Genomic DNA, 26,589 nt, shown 5'->3' with positions numbered 1-26,589 from the left:
CGTGTTATCGAAAACTACACAACGTAGGAGCAAGAAAATCGCGACTTTAGAGGTCTATCCATCTCGGCACCAAATCAGAGGTGCGCCCTGCTTAGGCGAACGTAAACAACGATCCCACACAAGTTAATCAGCAGAAAACTGTACGGTTGTTTTATTTACAATAGTTTACACAATAATTAACATGATCATAATCTCATCTGCCTTTGCCTACATTCAGGCGACTTGTCATTTTGGGTATCCTGTGTCTGTTTATCGCTTGCTTAGTATGGCAGTACCGCTGACCATGAATGCCATGGCCTATATTTCACCCAGAAGCCCCTGACAAGGAACCTATCTAGTCATCGCTATCTGAATCAACAGAAGACCCGCCATTTTTCTTCCTGCGCTTGGCTTGTTTGGGCTTCAGTGCCACGTCCTCCTGAAATCATGCAATAGGTCAAGATCGTCGCGATGTGCACAGATGGACAGGAATAGACGAACTAAGTAATGGAAGTAATGAATTGAAAAAATAGCAAAGAAAATAAATATAATTTGCCACAACGTTCACCCCTTTGTTATTGGTATTTGGGCGAATCAGCTTTACAATCAATAAGGTACAGCAAGAACCCGTGTATGAAATGCCAAAATGCTCAACTTCACCATTTTCAATAGCAGCTTTAAATTAAGAGCTAAAATGCAAAACCAGCATTGGTGTATATTGTTTTTAAATCACACACAAAAAAATGCCTCAATAAAAAGGTAGACTGCATACAGGCCCTCGGAAATAACGGTTTCGGGTTATTGAGATTCTTGTGGCGCGCGGGAAAAGGAAACTGATCTCTGAGTTGTTTGGACATTTCCGTTCACAATTTAAACGAAAAATACTGGCTTAGAGTCTATATAATTGTGAATATAAATGAGTGTTCTCCCTTTTTCGTTTGTGTGTCTTTTTGTTGGAGTTGTTGACATCTCTCCTTTTTACAAATCGGCGGTGCGGGTCAGTAAGCAGCTCTTATAAGCTGCAATTTGATTGGGCAGATGAACAATATCCGCACCTCGACACAAAGAACGAGAAGAATAGAGACAAAAGAACTCCTTTGTAGAACAAAGATAATAGGAGACAAAGAAGCTGCGTACTTACTCGGCGGCGCTGCACGTGTAAAACAAAAAAAAAATCATTTTGACGGGCCGATCCAGGCCATTTCCGGTTTATTCCAATTGGCTCTTTCCACTTTGACAGGTCAATCAAGCGGAAAAAGGGGTTGGTTTTAAATGCAAAAGGGATAATTGAAGGCGCCGGCTTCCCTCTCCTGCTAATTTTTTTCGGGTGCGACAAGGAATTTCGCTAGCGTTCACTCCGAGCGCCTGTGTGCAAGCTATACAAAAGGAAAAAGACAACAAAATAGCATATGGCCTTCCATATGAAATCGAGCTTGTCTAGTAAAATGTATAATTATAATGGTGGCCGCCACTGTTTATTTACCCTTAATTCTGGAAAGCACCATTTCCAAACCCTCTACGGTACGTGCTATTCTGGAAAGCACCATTTCCATACCCTGTACGGTATGTGTTCAACCCTTACCTCGTCGCTCTCATCTGAAGATGCAGGGGATGACGGTCTATTTGCGGTGACACGTGACATGCGCGTGGTGCGCTTGCGCGATTCCTTCTCGTCACATATTGAGAACAGCATTTTGAACCTTGAACAAGTGACAAACAATCAGGTCAAAGTCACGTGACATAAGGGGCCAAGCAACCCCCCCTATAACCTTATAAGGAAATGACCAGGGGCGTGGCTGTCCCCCCCTTTCTTTTTCGATTTAGTCACGGCTCTGTCAATGGACTTGGTGTTATCATCGCTAACGTTTTAGTTGTAATATTTTATAATGGTTATTTCATACCTGTTTTTTCTCGCTTCTGGCGCCGCTACCCTCACTTGCTCTAGTGCCTTCACTAGCGACTCCTGTTTAAAAACTGCAAAATACTGCAAGTCAGCATGGACAACAACGAAGAAGTAGCGCTATAAACAACAAACAGCAACAACACCATTAACACAATTTTCAACAATAGGACAAATAACATCAAGCAGCAACGATGAAAGTCGTAGCATTAACGACCCTGACTGTTTTGAGTTCATACTGCTGTTTTAGCCTAGGTTTCTTATGGAGTGTCTTCAATTTTTTTGTGCCTTGAAGTGCTTAGAGTTAGAAATTTCTTCGACCACACTTTATGTGCTATCTTTAAGAGTTAGAATTGTTGTTGACCACAACCAAATTGCTGTCCCTTAGGGTTAAAATTGATTTCGCCGCGATCATCCCTATCTGATTTTATGGTCTCTGGTTGGCCTGTGTTAAGCCCCGTGCAAACTGCGCCAACACCTGCCAGCTTTGCTGGCGAATTTTCGCTTGACTGACTATAAGACAAAGGAAATGCGTAATGGACTTTCTGCTATTTCCTTTGTCTTGTGGTCAGTCGAGCAAGGATTCGCCAGCAGTGCTGGCGCAGTTTGCACGGGGTAAAGATCGATGAATCGGATACATACACTTGATGTCTTCCTGCTCCTGGCACACCTTGTAGAGCCAGTTGAGGTGTGTCAAGACTTGCTCCACAGACGGCTGATTCTTTGAGCTTCTGAAGACAGACAAAAGACGAAACCTCAGTTTCGATAAATATCACCATGTTAAATATCACTGTATCAAACAAACAAACAGACAGTCGGGCAGGCATGCAAGCAACCAAACAAATAAACAAGATAAACAAATAAGACGGGACTGGCAAGGGTCCTTTAAAGGTCGGTGATTCGACTTTTGGCTGATGCCCCCCCTATCCCCTACGTGCGTTTACGTTTAATGCATTACTCCACAAAGGCAGAGCCATAACGTGAAGGTATAAAACAATTAAAATACAATAATCTAACTAAATAAATGCGAGAAAACTGTCAATAGTGGGCTGGGTGATAGCGCCACCAGGAAGGCCATTCCACATTCTTATTGCATGTGGGAAAAAGCTTTCGTTTGTTTTACAGGTCTGGTTCTCGTATAATTTTGGGGGGTTACATATGATGGCATAGAAATCGCGCCCAGGCCCCTAAGCCCTTTCCCTCCTTTAAGTTTTGGCCATCCCAGTTCTTTCAGTAGTCGGGGCATTGTTCCTGGTTCACCGGTTTACGGCCTAGATTGCAAGCCACTCACTTCCTCTTCTTGCCTCCGGAAAGCTGTTTGCACACGTGCTGACTGACGAGCTGGGCGAGGTCTCGCGCGTGCTCTTGGCTCCAGTACTTTAGCAGAGCACACGTGAACTGGTTACCAGGCCTTTTGTCGCTACAGTCCATCTCGAGCACAGGCGTCAGGAGATCAACGGAGGGCCTGGGAACAAATGAAAAAGGGGACATTTTTCCTGACTGCTCAAAAGTGGGTTATAAAAAAATAATTTGTAGCAAGGATACGATATGTTATTAGGCAAAGATGCAACTGATTCTTCTATTTAAATATATTTCATTAGGGAAATCAGCTTCCACGTTATGCCTGCACACTAGTGACATGACATAGGCACGTGCACCCTTATGTTCATATGTTCAAGTGTGAATGGTTCGACATAAAGATATGAGCCCGCCAAAAGACATGGACATATTGACATAAGAGAAAAACATACGGCACTTACGGCACGCTTTTCATGATAATGAGCAGGTTGGCTAGAGCCTCGGCGTGTTTTTCAGGGTGAAGCTGGGGCAGAATGCTAACGATAGACTCCAGCAAGACATCTTCTGCCTGGATCAACTGCCACACGCAGTACTGCTCAAAAGACTCCCAATCGAGGGTAGACTCTAGTGACAAAATGGGCAGGAGATTGAAACAGCGAATGGCAACGTGCTGAGGGGAGGTGGACTGTAAAACCAAAAAGGATAGGAGATTTATAACAACGGATGGCAAGGGAAGGTGGGATATGGGTAGACTGTAAGACCAAAAAGGATAAGAGATTTATAACAACGGATGGCAAGGGAAGGTGGGGATATGGGTAGACTGTAAGACTAAAAATGATAAGAGATTTATAACAACAGATGGCAAGGGAAGGCGGGGATATGGGTAGACTGTAAGACTAAAAAAAGGATAAGAGATATATAACAACGGATGGCAAGGGAAGGCGGGGATATGGGTAGACTGTAAGACTAAAAAAAGGATAAGAGATTTATAACAACGGATGGCAAGGGAAGGTGGGGATATGGGTAGACTGTAAGACTAAAAAAAGGATAAGAGATTTATAACAACAGATGGCAAGGGAAGGCGGGGATATGGGTAGACTGTAAGACTAAAAAAAGGATAAGAGATATATAACAACGGATGGCAAGGGAAGGCGGGGATATGGGTAGACTGTAAGACTAAAAAAAGGATAAGAGATATATAACAACGGATGGCAAGGGAAGGTGGGGATATGGGTAGACTGTAAGACCAAAAAGGATAAGAGATTTATAACAACGGATAGCAAGGGAAGGCGGGGATATGGGTAGACTGTAAGACTAAAAAAAGGATAAGAGATTTATAACAACAGATGGCAAGGGAAGGTGGGGATATGGGTAGACTGTAAGACCAAAAAGGATAGGAGATTTATAACAACGGATGGCAAGGGAAGGTGGGGATATGGGTAGACTGTAAGACTAAAAAAAGGATAAGAGATATATAACAACGGATGGCAAGGGAAGGCGGGGATATGGGTAGACTGTAAAACCAAAAAGGATAGGAGATTTATAACAACGGATGGCAAGGGAAGGCGGGAATATGGGTAGACTGTAAAACCAAAAAGGATAAGAGATTTATAACAATGGATGGCAAGGGAAGGCGGGGATATGGGTAGACAGAAAAAAAAATAGGTAGAGTTAACTACCACACATAAAACTCCCAGTCAAGGGAAGGCTCTGGATAGAGATAAAGAACAAAGGTGATGGTACGAGAGGATGAAGGTATAAGCAAAATCTTGAAACAAAAGGGAATGGATAGCTATAAACACCACCTTGTCAATACAGAAACAATTTTATATACATTATTTGTACAAAATGGATATCTTCTGTTATGAACTTAGCTTACAAGAAAAAAAAGCTTAATAATACACAAACAATTTTAGCTTCTCAGTAAATGTGCCATATCTTACCTATGAGTGAGTCAAGTTGCTCTTCGCCAAAGATTACCAGCTCGCCCATTGTAATCTCACAGATAAACTCGTTGAGCTGTGGGAAGATAGCCAACGCCTCAGTACAATCAATACAGGATCTGGGACACACGCCTCAATACAATCAATACAGGATCTGGGACACACGCCTCAATACAATCAATACTGGATCTGGGACACACGCCTCAATACAATCAATACAGGATCTGGGACACACGCCTCAGTACAATCAATACTGGATCTGGGACACACGCCTCAGTACAATCAATACTGGATCTGGGACACACGCCTCAGTACAATCAATACAGGATCTGGGACACACGCCTCAGTACAATCAATACTGGATCTGGGACACACGCCTCAGTACAATCAATACTGGATCTGGGACACACGCCTCAGTACAATCAATACTGGATCTGGGTCACACGCCTCAGTACAATCAATACTGGATCTGGGTCACACGCCTCACTACAATCAATACTGGATCTGGGTCACACGCCTTAGTACAATCAATACTTGATCTGGGTCACACGCCTTAGTACAATCAATACTTGATCTGGGACACACGCCTCAGTACAATCAATACAGGATCTGGGGCATAAGTGTGGCCCCACGACGAGTTACAAAATGGTATTTGGGGAGAGGGGGAAGGGGGAATCCTTTGGTACAACATAGATAGATCTTTCTAATAGAAGCTCAAATGTTAAATCGGTTTGGGGACAAGAATAAAAAGAACTGGGCCATTTAACTTTCGATGGAGGATGGGGGTGGTGGTCAAGCAGTCAAGGGCTTTTGGATCTTTCTGATGATGCAGGAATTTCTGGGGGGGGGACCTAAAAGACATGCATGATATTTATTTTCCTCAAAGCCAAATTGCATCTTTTCTTTGTTAGAAATGAGGTCTTGAAATATCTACCTAATCAGGGTCGCACAACTTTACAACGCAAGGGAACTAAGAAACAGAACCACACGAGAAACAACCCTGTAGCTAGGGTACAAGACCAGCCCGCCAAAATGGCAGCTTCGTATCATTTGACATTTTACTGAAATAACAAAATAACGTAATAGGCTTTGTCATATTTTACGGCAGTGCAAGAGTTGGAGAAATGAACAAGTGAGTTATCAGGGAGGAAGCGCCGCGGTAAACGGGCTTGTACCTGTCTTGGCTCCATATTGCAGACCAGCATATGAAGAACCTCGCTATCACCGACCACGTGCTCGGAGAACTGAAGAAGGAGACAAGAATAATGATAGTAGGGTTCCAACAGAGATTTGTAATACGGTTTGTACAACGAAACTCGTAAATCGCGCGCTCTGATTGGTCAAGGGTCCATGTGTTATCAGAGAACACATGCACGCTTGGCGTCAGCATGCGCACGCTCCCCCAAAACTAGATTGTAAATCAAGAAAACACTTTAATTTTTGTATAAAACAAATAGATCTTATTAAACAGAGATGTAAATACGGTACTGTGTGCTCTGGCAACTGCGGAAAAACACATGATGCACTTAGAGATGCACCCAACACACAACAGAATGACGACAATAGGTGACAAGAGAGCCCCTTCATAGAAATATGCAATATGAAACTGCACTCTGATAACTCGACTTATCACCTACAAAACACACAGCAGAATAGCTCCTATAGAAATACGCAAACGGAACGGTGCGGTACTGAGGGGAGAGCTCAGCACACGCAACAGAATGATTATAACGAATGAATTTTTAACGTTTCTTTAGATCATAGACAGGACTACTGAGTTCTTCGTCAAATAGATCAATGGACACATAAAACGCACTAGTTAAAATAATGAGATTAAGTTCTTACCTTCCGGTAAATCGACGGAATCAGGAACCGGAACGCTCTTGGATCGTACTCCTGACAGACCTAGTGGTACGATAATTCGATTAAAAATTAAGTTTCATACGAAATTTAAAGCACAGCACAAGGCAGATTTTTCGCACTCAATACTGGAATATGATTCCTGTAATGAAATCTCACAGTTTTATACTTCATTTGCGAAATTCAATGGAAAATATCGAAACATTTTTCGCAAGTCATCCGAAGGAAAGGTGCCTCCACACACTTTTGATGTGGTTGCTAAGATGTCAAAATGGCCATTTTGCCAGAGACTCTATAAAGTGTGGAGCGACAGCTGAACGGTATGTCTCGGAGCACGTGATAGCCTTCCCATAACGCAGAGCGCAGATTGGTGGTCGCCCTATCGTCAAGTCTGGTTATATGTATATTTGACAGCCACAACTTTGTTATTCTTTTAATTCATCTTTGGAATAAAATCTATTTTTGAAATTTCGTGATAATAATCTAAAAACAACGTTTTGTACTTTATTTATTAAATTAAATTGAAATCTTTCTCAAATCACCCGATGGAAAAGGATGCTTTTCCACACTTGGGTAGGGTAACAAAAATGGCGGCAGAGAGAGATTACTGGGTATTGGGTCTCACCTTTAGGTCCTCTATTAGACAGCCCTGGAGGGATCTCTCACCACGTGACGCGCTCGCAAAGTCTTCGTACATCGTGAGGCGCTCTTCGTCACTCGCGCTGCGTTAGTTAGAACATCGCCATGTTACGTTAGGCGTTTATTTGAACGATTTTTGTACATAAGCTGTTAACAGTAGGGAGGGGAAAGTATCTATAGCCGTGGGGTAAAACAAGAAGTGGTTGAGATCAGGTACTGGTTTGACCGGTTTGGATACATAAGGGGAAAAGTTCGAAGGGATATTGTGTTGTAAATAGGAAGTATCTAACCTCAAGAACAGGTTTCACCAGACAAAAGCGGAAAAGTGTCGAGAAAAAAGTAGCTCAAGAACAGGTCCGACTGGTTTGAACTCACACGCGGAAAAGTACGAAGGTAAATGTGCATTGCTTCGAAATTAACAGAAAGCGGTTTAAGTCAAACACTTGACTTGGCCTTGATGTAGAAAGCAGGAAGTGGCTGAAGCCAAAGAACTGGTTTGACCGGTTTCAATGCTTACCATCCTTTGGGACCCAGGCCGATGCGAAGACCAGGTCTTCGCAGGTTCAAGTTTTCCGCGTCGTCCTGGGTCCGAGAAGATGAATACTTAGCAGAAAAGTCAAATGGATATGTACCTGGCCTTTAGGTAGAACAGGAAGTGGTAGGCAAATTTGTTGTTCTCATCGTTGAGCGCACTGAGCAAAGTAAGGAACCTCTCCCGACTGACGTCATGTGTAGGTAGGGCGCAGATGTTTCTACGGAAAATTAAAAACTTAGTAAGAAACCTTTTCGCCTGAGTTGTCTGAAAGTATGCCTCAAGATATAATAACCTATTTATCCAGACTTGAATCAAGTTACACGTTTTTTTACGATAGTCCTTTTATTTCAGTTTCAAGAGATATTTTGCCAGGTGTTCGTACGGCAAGAGCTATCTGTATTTTAGTTTCAAAAAGGTAATGTTCGTTAACCAGTGTTGTAATGAATATGGTACTCGGACTCTGCCAAATTTTAGTCTTGGCTCTGGGTAGACTGCCCTGAAGAAGTCTTACTAAGGACAAAAATTTGGCTGTGTCGAAAATCAGTTTTCACTTTTTAAAGAAACATTTTGCCTGAAATAACAAGCTGTCAGTAGGGCCAGATATTTGTTTTTTCGGTTTTAAAAGCTATACTTTGGCCGTTATATTTATGTTTTGCCGGATTTTTTTTCAAGGCTGTATCAAAGGTGTCTGCACTAGCAGGCTTTGTAACACAAGAGCTGTCTGCAGATAAAAAAAGGAATTTCGACCAAGGAACGGTAAAAAATGCAAGTACCTGCAAAGAACGTATACAGGGCTTTCAAGAGCGTCTTCAAGACTCCTGCAAGATTAACACAAGCCTTTAGTGACAACACAAAGCACAGGTTGATGAATGAACCACGTAAAGAAGTCTCGCAATACTTAATTCTTCAGGGCAGAGGGTTGGCACTGCGGCCCACGCCAAAATTATATATCAACATTGTTATTGATATGTTGAGTGAGTTCCTACAAGCTGTAAATTATATATCAACATTGTTATTGATATGTTGAGTGAGTTCCTACAAGCTGTAAATTATATATCAACATTGTTATTGATGAGTGAGTGAGTTCATACAAGCTGTAAATTATATATCAACATTGTTATTGATATGTTGACTGAGTTCCTACAAGCTGTAAATTATATATCAACATTGTTATTGATGTGTTGAGTGAGTTTCTACAAGCTGTAAATTATATATCAACATTGTTATTGATATGTTGAGTGAGTTCCTACAAGCTGTAAATTATATACCAACATTGTTATTGACGTGTTGAGTGAGTTCCTATAAGCTGTAAATTATATATCAACATTGTTATTGATATGTTGAGTGAGTTCCTACAAGCTGAAAATTATATATCAACATTGTTATTGATATGTTGAGTGAGCTCCTACAAGCTGTAAATTATATATCAACATTGTTATTGATGAGTGAGTGAGTTCCTACAAGCTGTAAATTATATATCAACATTGTTATTGATATGTTGAGTGAGTTCCTACAAGCTGTAAATTATATATCAACATTGTTATTGATGAGTGAGTGAGTTCCTACAAGCTGTAAATTATATATCAACATTTTTATTGATATGCTGAGTGAGTTCTTACAAGCTGTAAATTATATATCAACATTGTTATTGATATGTTGAGTGAGTTCCTACAAGCTGTAAATTATATATCAACATTGTTATTGATGAGTGAGTGAGCTCCTACAAGCTGTAAATTATATATCAACATTGTTATTGATATGTTGAGTGAGTTCCTACAAGCTGTAAATTATATATCAACATTGTTATTGATGAGTGAGTGAGTTCCTACAAGCTGTAAATCTTCAAGTTAAACGTAATCCTCCTGGCATTGCGCTAGTGAGGCGGACTCACTTGTTGCATTGCGCTAGTGTGGCGGACTCACTTGTTGCATTGCGCTAATGAGGCGGACTCACTTGTAGCATTGCGCTAGTGTGGCGGACTCACTTGTTGCATTGCGCTAGGGAGGCGGACTCACTTGTAGCATTGCGCTAGTGTGGCGGACTCACTTGTTGCATTGCGCTAGGGAGGCGGACTCACTTGTTGCATTGCGCTAGTGTGGCGGACTCACTTGTTGCATTGCGCTAGTGTGGCGGACTCACTTGTTGCATTGCGCTAGTGTGGCGGACTCACTTGTAGCATTGCGGTAGTGAGGCGGACTCACTTGTTGCATTGCGCTAGTGTGGCGGACTCACTTGTTGCATTGCGCTAGTGTGGCGGACTCACTTGTAGCATTGCGGTAGTGAGGCGGACTCACTTGTAGCATTGCGGTAGTGAGGCGGACTCACTTGTTGCATTGCGCTAGTGAGGCGGACTCACTTGTTGCATTGCGCTAGTGAGGCGGACTCACTTGTTGCATTGCGCTAGTGTGGTGGACTCACTTGTTTCGCGGCATGCAGGGTAGCAGCAGATCATCCGCCATGCAGAAGTTGAGGCAGACGGCGAGTGGTTTGGCGTTCTCTTCATCCTCGAACTCATCCTGAAATATGAGTATTAGTAAATCCATTTTTCAGCGAAATCTACACGGGTTAAGATGATAAATTTGCTATAGCAGCCTTGAAGAGTACATGACAAATTGTAATGGGTATGTGACTGGTCATGATGAGAACGTGACTACTTGTGATGAGTACGTGACAAATAATAGTGGTATATGACAAAATGTGATGAGTACGTGATTATTCGTGATGAGTATGTGACAAACTGTGGTGAGTATGTTACAAATTGTGATGAGTATGTGACAAATTGTGGTGAGTACGTGACAAGTTGTGATGAGTACGTGACTAGTCATTTTGGTGTATGTGACAAATTGTGGTGAGTACGTAACAAGTCATAATGAGAATGTGACTAGTCATGATGAGTACGTGACTAGTCGTGACGAGTATGTGTCAAGTCATGAGGAGTGCGTGACTAGTCATGATGAGTTTGTGGCAATTCTTTAAGAGTATGTGATATGTGAACCAAATTGCGTGGAGCTTTGATAAACTGCGTGATCATGTCACCTGTACCAACATCTTGCAACATACCAAATCCAGCACGCCCGTGAGAACATTCTCCATGAGCTCGCACCGCAGAGTAGGGTCGCTAGAAAATCAAATATAATCGAATATATGAATATGGATTACAGAGAACAAAGGCGATAAGGGATGGCACATCGGGGAAAAGTGGTGGTATACACAAATGAATGTCCCCATAAGGCAAATCACGATGCCATTTTACGCTCCTGCCAAATACCGAGTGACTCAAAGAACCCATACAAGCAAGAAACTATATTAAGCCTTATAGCGCGACATCCTTAATAAAGTATCCGACTTCAACCGTGGATGATTATTTTGAACTTTTCTTGAAAAAGAAAAGAACTGTAAACAATAACAAAAGAGTGGTTGATCGGTATTCTTTAATTTCAGGTCAGATATTGAATGGACTATTAGTACTTTTTCAAGAAAGAAAACGGCTGCAATATGAAGACTTCTGCTTGTTACGTACCTCGTCTCATGATGAAACTTGAGCACCATTTCCTTCAGCTCATCACTAAGACTTTCCAATTCCTCTAGCTCATTAATATCCTCACTACTCTCCCTCTCCTCCCCTCCGGCCTCTACTCCACCCCCTGGTCCAGTACTCAGGTCCCCCTCCTCCGTAGCGTCCTTGCTGATTGGCTTAAACTCGTAGTACTTTTCCACAGGCTCTGATTTGATAGGTTCCGCCTCATCTTCATCCTCGGGGTCTGAGAACACTGCTTCTTCATCCGGAATGTCTATCTCTTCCTCCACGCCGCTGTCAGTGTGTGCTTCACCCTCCTTACCCATGGCCTCCAGGGGGGGAGGGTCACTCGTGAGGGATAGAACACCAGACGATTGCGGGCCAAGCTCGATCTTGTTATAAGTAGAGCTAGTGGATTCCTCCACTCGTGGGCCAGAGTTCAAGAATTCGCTGAGTTCTTTTCTGACTAAGATCTTCAAGTCTCTCTCCATCTTTGGGTTGTCTAGCACAGGTGATAGTGACCTAGTGGAGTGATTGAAGAATAAAGAGCTACTTCTTACTGGAAATCGCAAACCCGCATGACCAGTCACAAGTACGTCAATAGCTCAAATATATGCAGAAAAGTGCATCCCTCATTTTTATAGCCAAAATAATAGCAAATAGCAAAATTGGCGTGACCTGACTGAACATACCGTGTTGTGAATAAGCGTGACTTGTCGTGACGGTACTAAGCTTGACGTGTCGTGACTAAGCGTGGATTGTTGTAACGGGACTAAGTGGTATTTTGTACACAAAATAATATATAGAAGAATGTGTGTGACGTGACTAACCGTTACGTTTGTTGTAGCGTGATTAAGAGTTGTTTCCGCGACTTGAGTAATTGCGAAGTGAGGTGTTGTGACTAGGCGTGACGTGACATGATGTGACATGAAGGGGCGTGGTGCTAAGTTGTACTTACATGACAACCTTCTTTTTCTGGATCGTGCGGAAACCATTGCGCACTCCTTGGCGAACCTCCTTTTCAAGCGAAGGACAGAAGCTGGACATCAACTAAACAAAAATTTGGAAATGCGGTAAGAAATCTCTAGTATTAAGTAATAATAGTATTGCACTGTCATGATGTTGCTAGTGTGAACAAAGCTTTATGTCATTATCTTAAGTGGTTATACCATGATGCTGCCTGTGTGAAATAGGCTCTATGTCATGATCTTAAGTGGTTATACCATGATGCTGCCAGTGTGAACTAAGCTTTATGTCATGATCTTAAGTGGTTATACCATGATGCTGCCAGTGTGAACCAAGCTCTATGTCATGATCTTAAGTGGTTATACCATGATGCTGCCAGTGTGAACCAAGCTCTATGTCATGATCTAAAGTGGTTATACCATAATGCTGCCAGTGTGAACTAAGCTTTATGTCATGATCTTAAGTGGTTATACCATGATGCTGCCAGTGTGAACTAGGCTTACCCTACAGATGAAGTCCAGCAAGGTCTTTGTGATGGCAGGGTGGCTCTTGATGGAGTGGTGCATCAGTAATATCGCTGGTTCTACAGTGAATAAAACACAATCAGAGGAAGGAGGGAGAGACAGCTAAGGAGTTAAGGAGGTTGCAAGTGAGATAGTTGGCTCTACAGTGAATAAAACACAATCAGAGGAAGGAGGGAGAGACAGCTAAGGAGTTAAGGAGGTTGCAAGTGCGATAGTTGGCTCTACAGTAAATAAAACAAGACAATTAATCATCTAGGGATGATCTCATTGAATTAGGGAAAAGAAGAACAGGTGGAAGATGATGTAAATACGATGATGCTCATCCCATGAGCCCTGACTAACGAGATACCAAGACCCACTACTTGTAAGGAACTCACTTTACCTATATTCATAATATTGTCTTTGTCAGGCTGGTAAAATAGCCAGTCATAGAACAACGCCAACTTGCTATTAGCAGATGCCACAGCAGTCTAGGGCAGAATAACAAAGTATGGATCTTACAAGATGTGACATTTTATTGCTTTTAAATGGACACACAAAGCTCAACATAATTAAAAGGTCATCAACAAATCAAAATGTGTACCCTTTCAATAAAAAAAAATATGTAAAGATGTATATTATTTAGAGATGTAAGAATTGCAGAGAGAATTAAGTCTGTAAAAAACAGTTTGATCTTGATATCTGACTGATATACAAAACGAGGACCTTGTGCTGGAAGTGAGAGGGCCTATGTTTGTCATGGAAACACACCTGACAAGATGTAAGTAGCCAACCAATAATAGCCCAGCGAGGAATGATGTCAGAACAGAGGACCTCGTTGGATGGGTGGACCACACCCACAATAAACCGTATCAGGTCAGGAATAAGACTACGGCTTTCAGGGGAGGATAAGTACTACAAACAAACAATAAAACTATATGTCAGTGGAGAGTGGAGTGTACATAAAAATAAAGCAAACAAAAGAAAGGGATAGCCTTTAGTGTACAAAAAGGGAAAGCCTTCAGTGAACAAAAAGGCCTTTAGTGTACAAAAAGGAATAGCCTTAGTCTACAAAGAGGGATAGCCTACTAGTGTACAAAAAGCCTTCAGTAAACAAAAAGGCCTTTAGTGTACCAAAAGGGATAGCCTTAGTTTACAAAAAGGATATCCTTAGTGTACAAAAAGGGATAGCCTTAGTGTACCAAAAGGGATAGCCTTAGTTTACACAAAGGGATAGCCTTAGTGTACAAAAAGGCCTTTAGTATACAAAAAGGATATCCTTAGTGTACAAAAAGGGATAGCCTTAGTATACAAAAAGGATATCCTTAGTGTACAAAAAGGGATAGCCTTAGTATACAAAAAGGGATAGCCTTAGTATACAAAAAGGATATCCTTAGTGTACAAAAAGGGATAGCCTTAGTGTACAAAAAGGGATAGCCTTAGTATACAAAAAGGATATCCTTAGTATACAAAAAGGATATCCTTAGTGTACAAAAAGGGATAGCCTTAGTATACAAAAAGGATATCCCTAGTGTACAAAAAGGGATAGCCTTAGTGTACAAAAGGCCTTTAGTATACAAAAAGGATATCCTTAGTGTACAAAAAGGGATAGCCTTAGTGTACAAAAAGGCCTTTAGTATACAAAAAGGGATAGCCTTAGTGTACAAAAAGATAGCCTTAGTGTACAAAAAAGGGATATCCTTAAGTGTACCAAAAAGGATGTCATTCATTGCATGCTTTGATGCTTACCATGCGGTGGAACCAGTCCTGGTAGCGCTTTTGCTGGCCAAACTTTACCTGGAAAAGAACCATTATGGTTACACACAAACTCCATATCACAAGGGAACACCTAAACTTGTTAGATGATATTTCCCTTACTTTTGATGTGAGAAATAACATTTTGTTTTCCATTTCTGGTGTCAGACGACAAGCCAGGAACTTTCTGGAAGTCCTTATTCTCATCAGTTGACTCAGGCCTGTAAAAAGTACCGTATCAGCTTTAAATACATAGAAACTAATGGGGGGTCATGCAAATTAACAATAGTTGAATTTTTTAGCCAGATATTCCACATCAACTCAGCATACAGTACTTGGATATAGTTCTAAGACATGCACAAGGCTTTTGTCATACAATTAATCTTTTTTTTAATAGAAAATACCTGTAAACTGAGGGCTGAGACTTTGTGGTTTATGTAACATATCTCTCCATAATGCCTGGAATTCTGGTATTCTGTGGGTGAAAGGTACATGATTACTAAAAATGTGCACAAAACTTCTCAACAAGAACATGCAAGAACATGTCCATTTGATCTACAACTAACAAAAACACTTGGTATATTCCACTGCCAAATTTTGTTGTTTTTAACAGGGGGTACCCCCTTATATTTAGAGACATGCCGCCAGATAGGTACAGTAGCGGTGGGTCACCTGGCCTAGACAGAGATTTAAAGGGCAGATAGTTATCCTAAATGGGGTAATATTTAAAGCCTCTCTGCCCTGAACATTTGTGTTGTCAAGCCTTTTCATCAAAAGCCTACCAAGGTTCAGAGGATATTCCTGTTTTCTTCAATTTTGTGTTTTTGCCCTTATCAGGGCATAAAAATTGGTGTTTTTGCCCTCCACAAAAACTTACAACAACATGGTGTATACTATATATTTCTAATATGTCATACAAACCTTCCAACACTCTGTAGCAGCCTGACAAGATCTCGGCCAATTTGGATGCAATCAGAAAACTAGACAATAAAACATCAAACATCTCCTATTGTTATGGATATATTGTTGTATATATAGGGTCAGTACCAGTATTAACGGGAGCATCTCTATTGTTATGGATATATTGTTGTATATATAGGGTCAGTACCGGTACTAACGGGAGCATCTCTATTGTTATGGATATATTGTTGTACATATAGGGTCAGTACCAGTATTAACGGGAGCATCTCTATTGTTATGAATATATTGTTGTATATATAGGGTTAGTACTGGTATTAACGGGAGCATCTCTATTGTTATGAATATATTGTTGTATATATAGGGTCAGTACCGGTACTAACGGGAGCATCTCTATTGTTATGGATATATTGTTGTATATATAGGGTCAGTACCGTATTAACGGGAGCATCTCTATTGTTATGGATATATTGATGTACATATAGGGTCAGTACCGTATTAACGGGAGCATCTCTATTGTTATGGATATATTGTTGTATATATAGGGTCAGTACCGGTATTAACGGGAGCATCTCTATTGTTATGGATATATTGTTGTATATATAGGGTCAGTACCGTATTAACGGGAGCATCTCTATTGTTATGGATATATTGATGTACATATAGGGTCAGTACCGTATTAACGGGAGCATCTCTATTGTTATGGATATATTGTTGTATACATAGGGTCAGTACCAGTATTAACGGGAGCATCTCTGTTGTTATGGATATATTGTTGTATATATAGGGTCAGTACCGTATTAACGGGAGCATCTCTATTGTTATGGATATATTGTTGTATATATAGGGTCAGTACCGTATTAACGGGAGCATCTCTATTGTTATGGATATATTGATGTACATATAGGGTCAGTACCGTATTAACGGGAGCATCTCTATTGTTATGGATATATTGTTGTATATATAGGGTCAGTACCAGTATTAACGGGAGCATCTCTATTGTTATGGATATATTGTTGTATATATAGGGTCAGTACCGTATTAACGGGAGCATCTCTATTGTTATGGATATATTGTTGTATATATAGGGTCAGTACCGTATTAACGGGAGCATCTCTATTGTTATGGATATATTGTTGTATATATAGGGTCAGTACCGTATTAACGGGAGCATCTCTATTGTTATGGATATATTGTTGTATATAGAGGGTCAGTACCAGTATTAACGGGAGCATCTCTATTGTTATGGATATATTGTTGTATATATAGGGTCAGTACCAGTATTAACGGGAGCATCTCTATTGTTATGAATATATTGTTGTATATATAGGGTCAGTACCAGTATTAACGGGAGCATCTCTATTGTTATGGATATATTGTCGTATATATAGGGTCAGTACCGTATTAACGGGAACATCTCTATTGTTATGGATATATTGTTGTATATATAGGGTCAGTACCAGTATTAACGGGAGCATCTCTGTTGTTATGGATATATTGTTGTATATATAGGGTCAGTACCAGTATTAACGGGAGCATCTCTGTTGTTATGGATATATTGTTGTATATATAGGGTCAGTACCAGTATTAACGGGAGCATCTCTGTTGTTATGGATATATTGTTGTATATATAGGGTCAGTACCGGTATTAACGGGAGCATCTCTGTTGAGTTATGGATATATTGTTGTATATATAGGGTCAGTACCGTATTAACGGGAACATCTCTATTGTTATGGATATATTGTTGTATATATAGGGTCAGTACCAGTATTAACGGGAGCATCTCTGTTGTTATGGATATATTGTTGTATATATAGGGTCAGTACCGGTACTAACGGGAGCATCTCTATTGTTATGAATATATTGTTGTATATAGAGGGTCAGTACCGTATTAACGGGAGCATCTCTGTTGTTATGGATATATTGTTGTATATATAGGGTCAGTACCGTATTAACGGGAGCATCTCTGTTGTTATGGATATATTGTTGTATATATAGGGTCAGTACCAGTATTAACGGGAGCATCTCTGTTGTTATGGATATATTTTGTTGTATATATAGGGTCAGTACCGTATTAACGGGAACATCTCTATTGTTATGAATATATTGTTGTATATATAGGGTCAGTACCGGTATTAGCGGGAGCATCTCTATTGTTATGAATATATTGTTGTATATAGAGGGTCAGTACCGGTACTAACGGGAGCATCTCTATTGTTATGGATATATTGTTGTATATATAGGGTCAGTACCAGTATTAACGGGAGCATCTCTGTTGTTATGGATATATTGTTGTATATATAGGTTCTGGATATATTGTTGTATATATAGGGTCAGTACCGTATTAACGGGAACATCTCTATTGTTATGGATATATTGTTGTATATATAGGGTCAGTACCGTATTAAAGGGAACATCTCTGTTGTTATGAACATATTGTTGTATATATAGGGTCAGTACCAGTATTAACGGGAACATCTCTATTGTTATGGATATATTGTTGTATATATAGGGTCAGTACTAGTATTAACGGGAACATCTCTATTGTTATGGATATATTGTTGTATATAGAGGGTCAGTACCAGTATTAACGGGAGCATCTCTGTTGTTATGGATATATTGTAGTATATATAGGGTCAGTACCGTATTAACGGGAACATCTCTATTGTTATGGATATATTGTTGTATATATAGGGTCAGTACCGTATTAACGGGAGCATCTCTATTGTTATGGATATATTGTTGTATATATAGGGTCAGTACCAGTATTAACGGGAACATCTCTATTGTTATGAATATATTGTTGTATATATAGGGTCAGTACCGGTACTAACGGGAGCATCTCTGTTGTTATGGATATATTGTTGTATATATAGGGTCAATACCGGTATTAGCGGGAGCATCTCTATTGTTATGGATATATTGTTGTATATATAGGGTCAGTACCAGTATTAACGGGAACATCTCTATTGTTATGAATATATTGTTGTATATATAGGGTCAGTACCGGTACTAACGGGAGCATCTCTGTTGTTATGGATATATTGTTGTATATATAGGGTCAGTACCGGTATTAGCGGGAGCATCTCTATTGTTATGGATATATTGTTGTATATATAGGGTCAGTACCGTATTAACGGGAACATCTCTATTGTTATGGATATATTGTTGTATATATAGGGTCAGTACCGTATTAACGGGAGCATCTCTATTGTTATGGATATATTGTTGTATACATAGGGTCAGTACCGTATTAACGGGAGCATCTCTGTTGTTATGGATATATTGTTGTATATATAGGGTCAGTACCGTATTAACGGGAACATCTCTATTGTTATGGATATATTGTTGTATATATAGGGTCAGTACCAGTATTAACGGGAGCATCTCTGTTGTTATGGATATATTGTTGTATATAGAGGGTCAGTACCGGTATTAGCGGGAGCATCTCTATTGTTATGGATATATTGTTGTATATATAGGGTCAGTACCAGTATTAACGGGAACATCTCTATTGTTATGGATATATTGTTGTATATATAGGGTCAGTACCGTATTAAAGGGAACATCTCTGTTGTTATGGATATATTGTTGTATATATAGGGTCAGTACCAGTATTAACGGGAACATCTCTATTGTTATGGATATATTGTTGTATATAGAGGGTCAGTACCAGTATTAACGGGAGCATCTCTATTGTTATGGATATATTGTTGTATATAGAGGGTCAGTACCAGTATTAATGGGAGCATCTATATTGTTATGGATATATTGTTAGATATATAGGGTCAGTACCGTATTAACGGGAGCATCTCTGTTGTTATGGATATATTGTTGTATATAGAGGGTCAGTACCAGTATTAACGGGAGCATCTCTGTTGTTATGGATATATTGTTGTATATATAGGGTCAGTACCGTATTAACGGGAGCATCTCTATTGTTATGGATATATTGTTGTATATATAGGGTCAGTACCAGTATTAACGGGAACATCTCTATTGTTATGAATATATTGTTGTATATATAGGGTCAGTACCGGTACTAACGGGAGCATCTCTGTTGTTATGGATATATTGTTGTATATATAGGGTCAGTACCGGTATTAGCGGGAGCATCTCTATTGTTATGGATATATTGTTGTATATATAGGGTCAGTACCAGTATTAACGGGAACATCTCTATTGTTATGAATATATTGTTGTATATATAGGGTCAGTACTGGTACTAACGGGAGCATCTCTGTTGTTATGGATATATTGTTGTATACATAGGGTCAGTACCGGTATTAGCGGGAGCATCTCTATTGTTATGGATATATTGTTGTATATATAGGGTCAGTACCAGTATTAACGGGAACATCTCTATTGTTATGAATATATTGTTGTATATATAGGGTCAGTACCGGTATTAGCGGGAGCATCTCTATTGTTATGGATATATTGTTGTATATATAGGGTCAGTACCGTATTAAAGGGAACATCTCTGTTGTTATGGATATATTGTTGTATATATAGGGTCAGTACCAGTATTAACGGGAACATCTCTATTGTTATGGATATATTGTTGTATATAGAGGGTCAGTACCAGTATTAACGGGAGCATCTCTATTGTTATGGATATATTGTTGTATATAGAGGGTCAGTACCAGAATTAACGGGAGCATCTCTATTGTTATGGATATATTGTTAGATATATAGGGTCAGTACCGTATTAACGGGAGCATCTCTTGTTATGGATATATTGTTGTATATAGAGGGTCAGTACCAGTATTAACGGGAGCATCTCTGTTGTTATGGATATATTGTTGTATATATAGGGTCAGTACCGTATTAACGGGAGCATCTCTATTGTTATGGATATATTGTTGTATATATAGGGTCAGTATTAAAGGGAACATCTCTGTTGTTATGGATATATTGTTGTATATATAGGGTCAGTACCGGTAATAACGGGAGCATCTCTGTTGTTATGGATATATTGTTGTATATAGAGGGTCAGTACCAGTATTAACGGGAGCATCTCTATTGTTTATGGATATATTGTTGTATATATAGGGTCAGTACCAGTATTAACGGGATCATCTCTATTGTTATGGATATATTGTTGTATATAGAGGGTCAGTACCAGTATTAACGGGATCATCTCTATTGTTATGGATATATTGTTGTATATATAGGGTCAGTACCAGTATTAACGGGATCATCTCTATTGTTATGGATATATTGTTGTATATATAGGGTCAGTACCGTACTAACGGGAGCATCTCTATTGTTATGGATATATTGTTGTATATATAGGGTCAGTACCGTATTAACGGGAGCATCTCTATTGTTATGAATATATTGTTGTATATATAGGGTCAGTACCGGTACTAACGGGAGCATCTCTGTTGTTATGGATATATTGTTGTATATATAGGGTCAGTACCAGTATTAACGGGAGCATCTCTATTGTTATGGATATATTGTTGTATATATAGGGTCAGTACCGGTATTAACGGGAGCATCTCTGTTGTTATGGATATTTAACGGGAGCATCTCTATTGTTATGGATATTTAACGGGAGCATCTCTATTGTTATGAATATATTGTTGTATATATAGGGTCAGTACTGTTATCAGCGAGAGCAGTCCCATGTGAGATGCTGCACCAAGGGTCAAGCGAACAACTTTCACTGTGAACATTTTAGAAGAATTGAACAGTAACAAAGAATTTATTTTATTTTACAGTATGTCAGTTTTGTTTTGTCGTATTGTTTTGTCCCCAGGTCCCATGGATCATGAGAAACATTTCTCCTATTTTATGTTTAAGTACTTCCCTGCACAACTGACCTTTTCTCTTAGCATTGATATACAAAACTCTACTTCCATTGCTTTCAGGTTTTTGAAGGGTGCAGCCTCGTGATCATGTATCAGCCTGAGGTAGCAGTACACAGCAGTCGCAAGAAGGACAGAGTTCTTCTCAAGCCAGGTCCTAGTGCCAAGAACAAAGGTCAAATCATTCATGTTAGCTGGCATGTGTATTAAAAGAGTATGACAAATAAAAGGGAAGGATTGCATGGCACTTGCATGTTTAAAGAGCGATTTTAGTGTTATTTCTAGAAAACTAAAAAAAAAAAAAACAGTAAAAATATGCAGTATAACCAAGATAATCATCAAGGTGTATTACATGACCTTTAAATTTTTAGATAAAAACAATATTGTGGATGGCAATGGTTTAAAAAATAGTAGTTTTACATTTTGTAACAGGCTGTGCCTCAGCTCAAATCTTGAAACTGGATAGAGGTTTGCAAAAAAGGACCCTGTGCAGCATCCGTTTATGCCCTCGCCCCCAGGAGCCACACAGCTCAAAATATAAGATGCCGCCCAATCATCCAATGGAACGGTTTTCTGCAATGATAACACCAAGTACTGCCTGCAGCCAGGCTACTTACCACATATCAATGGCACTAATGTCAACATCTTTAAAACTACAGCAATACCTGTGTGTGATGAGTAGGTTGAGCATAGATTCTGTCAGCCATACATTAGGGGGTGAGATATCTCCCCCAACAATCTGCCGTAACAGGGCGTGGCAAAGACCCTCTGTCCCGATGACAGAATTCTTAACAAACTCTGATGTAAGCCAAATCAGCTGAAATAGCGAAGGATGAGCTCAGAATGGATACAAACTTGTAAATACATCTTTCAAATAAGGTTCCACTCATGACTGTGTCATAACCCACAGTGTTTCATGAGTATATAAAAATTAAGCAAAATTAAAACAAAACCAGGTTAAAAAAACTGTAGCATTATTGTTTATGTTTTTGTATGTTCCAGTTTTATGTCACCCATGAATCAATGTGGGCAACAACACATGAATTGTTGAGTGTAACCTTGGACTTTTTAAATTTAAAAAGGTGCATCTGAAGGGGCATGAGGGGTATTTCAAGTACTTCAACACTTCAAATCAACACAATTGAGAAAGGGAGGGCTGGAAGGGAAGAGAGGACTGGAGGGGAAGAGAGGGCTGGAGGGAAAGAGAGGGCTGGAGGGGAAGAGAGGGCTGGAGGGGAAGAGAGGAGTGGAGGGGAAGAGAGGAGTGGAGGGGAAGAGAGGGCTAGAGGGGAAGAGAGGGCTGGAGGGGAAGAGAGGGCTGGAGGGGAAGAGAGGGCTAGAGGGGAAGAGAGGGCTGGAGGGGAAGAGAGGGCTGGAGGGGAAGAGAGGGCTAGAGGGGAAGAGAGAGCTGGAGGGGAAGAGAGGGCTGGAGGGGAAGAGAGGTCTGGAGGGGAAGAGAGGAGTAGGTGGGGAAGAGAGGTCTGGAGGGGGAAAGAGGAGTGGAGGGAAAGAGAGGGCTAGAGGGGAAGAGAGGGCTGGAGGGGAAGAGAGGAGTGGAGGGGAGTGGAGGGGAGGGGAGGGGAGGGGAGGGGAGGGGAGGGGAGGGGAGGGGAGGAGAGGGGAAGAGAGGAGTGGGTGGGGAAGAGAGGTCTGGAGGGGAAGAGAGGAGTGGGTAGGGAAGAGAGGTCTGGAGGGGAAGAGAGGACTGAAGGGGAAGAGAGGAGTGGAAGGGAAGAGAGGAGTGGAGGGGAAGAGAGGAGTGGAGGGGAATAGAGGCCTGAAGGGGAAGAGAGGAGTGGAGGGCTGGAGGGGAAAAGAGGAGTGGAGGGAAAGAGAGGGCTGGAGGGGAAGAGAGGGCTGGAGGGGAAGAGAGGTCTGGAGGGGAAGAGAGGAGTGGAGGGAAAGAGAGGGCTAGAGGGGAAGAGAGGGCTGGAGGGAAAGCGAGGGCTGGAGGGGAAGAGAAGGCTGGAGGGGAAAAGAGGAGTGGAGGGGGAGAGAGGAGTGGAGGGGAAGAGAGGGCTGGAGGGGAAGGGAGGGCTGGAGGGGAAGAGAGGGCTGGAGGGGAAGAGAGGAGTAGGTGGGGAAGAGAGGTCTGGAGGGGGAAAGAGGAGTGGAGGGGAAGAGAGGAGTGGAGGGGAATAGAGGCCTGAAGGGGAAGAGAGGAGTGGAGGGGAAGAGAGGAGTGGGTGGGGAAGAGAGGTCTGGAGGGGAAGAGGGGAGTGGGTAGGGAAGAGAGGTCTGGAGGGGAAGAGAGGACTGAAGGGGAAGAGAGGAGTGGAGAGGAAGAGAGGAGTGGAGGGGAATAGAGGCCTGAAGGGGAAGAGAGGAGTGGAGGGGAAGAGAGGAGTGGAGGGGAAGAGAGGCCTGGAGGGGAATAGAGGAGTGGAGGGGGAGAGAGGAGTGGAGGGGGAGAGAGGGCTGGAGGGGAAGAGAGGGCTGGAGGGGAAGAGAGGAGTGAAGGAGAATTGAGGGCTGGAGGGGAAGAGAGGGACGGTTATTTGAGGACCTTCTAAGCCAACCACAATGTTATAACAACACAAACTAAAGAACTGTAATGATTTGAATTAGCATCTTCCTTTAAAAAGTCCCCCCTCCCCATTTGACCTTGATTTTTGAAAAAAAAAAAACATGCCCTCCCCCTCTCCCTCCTGGAGCTTTTGCTCTTTGGGGAACCATAAGCTGTGGATGGTTGAAATTATAGCAAAGAACAGGAGGAAGCCGATGATGGGGCTTTTATGCATTGAGTCAAAAGAATGAGGTTATACCAAAGTAGTAGAAGCAATACCAAGAGTCTATAGAATATGGTATGGTAGTTCCTCATGTAAACAGGCTTTGGCTTTCTACTAAAAGTAAAGCAAATATAAAGTATGATAGTAGCAAGTACCTGTACATGGGCTATAGCTTTCTACATGAGTCAAGAGATGGTAGCCAATCAGTTACCTGTGTTCTTGCTGTTTCATGCAGTTTTGCAAATCTGTCAGCAATATTCCCAATGACTTTAGCGATAACCATTCCCAAGGAATCGCGGGTGATGAATGACAAGTCCCTGTAGGCCTGTATTGCAATGTACATAAATATGTAGTTAATTTTCAAGGAATTTCAGTTCTTACAATACAGACTCTGCACACAATTGCACAATTGTCTGAACACAGACACTGCAATTTAATCCTGATTTTTTTTTCATTTCTTACTGAAATGCCTATTTTTGATAAATATATTCTGATTGTGGCTTATAGTTTATTCAATTTGAGTCATGTAGACCAGTTTTAATCAATTAACATTATTAGTTTGTCATAATTGATTAACCAAGGCATTGCTTAAAGGGGCATTGTCATCAGTTTACTTCCATAGAGCAGACGAAAACCTCAACTGACAAGAGACTAAAGAATCTTATACAATCCGCGCTATTTACAGTAACAGGTCACCTGCCCTAAATTGCCAATCACATTCGCAAATAAACTTTCAATAGACCCACTTGACTGCTTTCCAATTTTTTATTTTATTTGCGTTTTCCATTAAAAATCATAGGATATTGTTACGTAATTGAATAGAAGTAAACTGGTGATAATTGCTTTAAGTTTTGTCCAGTTGAGTATGTTGTGGTTTCAAATGTGGCATTGTTTGAATTTTTTTCAAACTGGTTTGAATTTTTCAAACTAGTATGAAATTTTTCAAACCAGTTTTAACAATTTCAAACCAAGATGCATTTCAAACCACAACAAGTATTTCAGGGAGAACATGGATCAAGTAATACTGCACCTTAGGTGCTCCAGCAGGATCAGTCAGTATTATGTATAATAAGCCAAGTGATACTTCTTCATGTAATTGCATACTCTTGCACACCTAAAAATATAGACAACAAGGTACTAACAGTCAGTAATGTTGCTGAGATTTGAAAATGCATCAACTGCTGTTGTGATGGTATAATGGGTTCACAATTTTATCCACTTTATAAACATTTTGTTTTGTATCAACAATATGTAGACAGGACATACATTGTAAACTTCAGTCAGGTAGGGTCATGTATGTGTTGGGTTTAAAAACATTGTTTCTAAGTTTTGGAGGTCACAGTATTAAATTTCTGCATGCTTTGTTGTAAACTCACTAATGGATGCTCACTAATGTTGTAAGCTCACAGACAGATGCTCATGGATGTTGTAAGCTCACAGACAGAAGCTCACAAATGTTTTAAGCTCACAGACAGATGCTCACGAATGTTGAAAGCTCACAGATGGATGCTCACCGATGTTGTAAGCTCACAGACAGATGCTCACAGATGTTGTACTGTAAGCTCACAGACGGATGTTCAGCTTATGGATGCCGTGATGTGTGCAAGGTAAGACTTACAGTTTGATTCAGAGCATCGTGGGCTTCTCGCTCTGATAAACCGTTCACTATCCCCATGACCGCGCTGTAGTGTTTCTCGAGTTTCTATAAAGGATGACTCCAAATTTAAGTTTTTCTCTATGGTAGTTGGTATTACCTTTCTATCCACAAATACGATATAACTATAAACTTAAATTGTTTTACTTTATAAATTTCATATTTAAAGAATTCAAAGCAGATTTCAAGATAGACGACTACCACGGTAGACTATGATAAATCTTACCTCTTCAAATTCATCCTTCGAAACAAGAGCACTGGTTCGAAAGAGTCGAGACTCTACGGACTTCTGGTTACCTTCCATTCTAGCTTTTGATTTTTCTAAAAGCTAAAGAACTTTGTAAAAAGAAAAGCAACAAAAGCTTCTCTCCACTTTCGTATCCGCCATGTTGGATTGTAACTAGAGAAAAGACTGGGGCCTAAACACACAGTTGCACTCTGGGTTGGGGGTGGTAGCCCGGTCGCTTAGTGTTTCAATCTATACATAGCGGACAAAAGCACCAAACTTGGCACAAAGATAGCCAAGAGGATGCTAATTAATATTGAGACCGGTGCCCACCGGTACCACTTGAGGA

The 26,589-nt window shown here is 40.7% G+C and overlaps 1 protein-coding gene and 1 long non-coding RNA gene across 3 annotated transcripts; one reads left to right on the top strand and one right to left on the bottom strand.

Moving 5' to 3' along the window:
* Window positions 1-126: 126 nt before the first annotated feature.
* Window positions 127-26,432, bottom strand: LOC5502940 (integrator complex subunit 3). 2 transcript variants are annotated; one of them, XM_048728145.1, is made up of 29 exons: window positions 26,241-26,432; window positions 25,979-26,062; window positions 25,391-25,474; window positions 24,572-24,685; window positions 22,297-22,448; window positions 21,647-21,788; window positions 15,818-15,876; window positions 15,301-15,371; window positions 15,020-15,117; window positions 14,891-14,938; window positions 13,913-14,056; window positions 13,545-13,632; window positions 13,142-13,221; window positions 12,631-12,722; window positions 11,676-12,194; window positions 11,216-11,273; window positions 10,574-10,671; window positions 8,929-8,973; window positions 8,253-8,372; window positions 7,607-7,703; window positions 6,967-7,026; window positions 6,297-6,365; window positions 5,122-5,197; window positions 3,640-3,802; window positions 3,171-3,344; window positions 2,522-2,610; window positions 1,881-1,953; window positions 1,562-1,679; window positions 127-418 (listed from the first exon to the last, which is right to left on the bottom strand). In XM_048728145.1, exons 1-29 carry the CDS (start codon window positions 26,316-26,318, stop codon window positions 335-337), a joined length of 3,177 nt encoding a protein of 1,058 aa, XP_048584102.1. In that variant the 5' UTR covers window positions 26,319-26,432; the 3' UTR covers window positions 127-334. The 2 variants fall into 2 exon arrangements, with proteins under 2 accessions (XP_048584102.1, XP_048584103.1); XM_048728146.1 differs by lacking the exons at window positions 22,297-22,448; window positions 24,572-24,685; window positions 25,391-25,474; window positions 25,979-26,062; window positions 26,241-26,432 and adding an exon at window positions 22,052-22,199.
* On the top strand, window positions 8,343-8,883 carry LOC125563177. Its single transcript, XR_007308191.1, has 2 exons — window positions 8,343-8,570; window positions 8,828-8,883. It is a non-coding gene; the product is annotated as an uncharacterized LOC125563177 (long non-coding RNA).
* Window positions 26,433-26,589: the final 157 nt, after the last annotated feature.

The sequence above is a fragment of the Nematostella vectensis genome, chromosome 5, assembly GCF_932526225.1.
Source record: "Nematostella vectensis chromosome 5, jaNemVect1.1, whole genome shotgun sequence".
NCBI lineage: Eukaryota > Metazoa > Cnidaria > Anthozoa > Actiniaria > Edwardsiidae > Nematostella > Nematostella vectensis.
The sequence above is the reverse complement of the archived record's forward strand: the minus strand, read 5'-3'. Positions and strand labels throughout refer to the sequence as shown.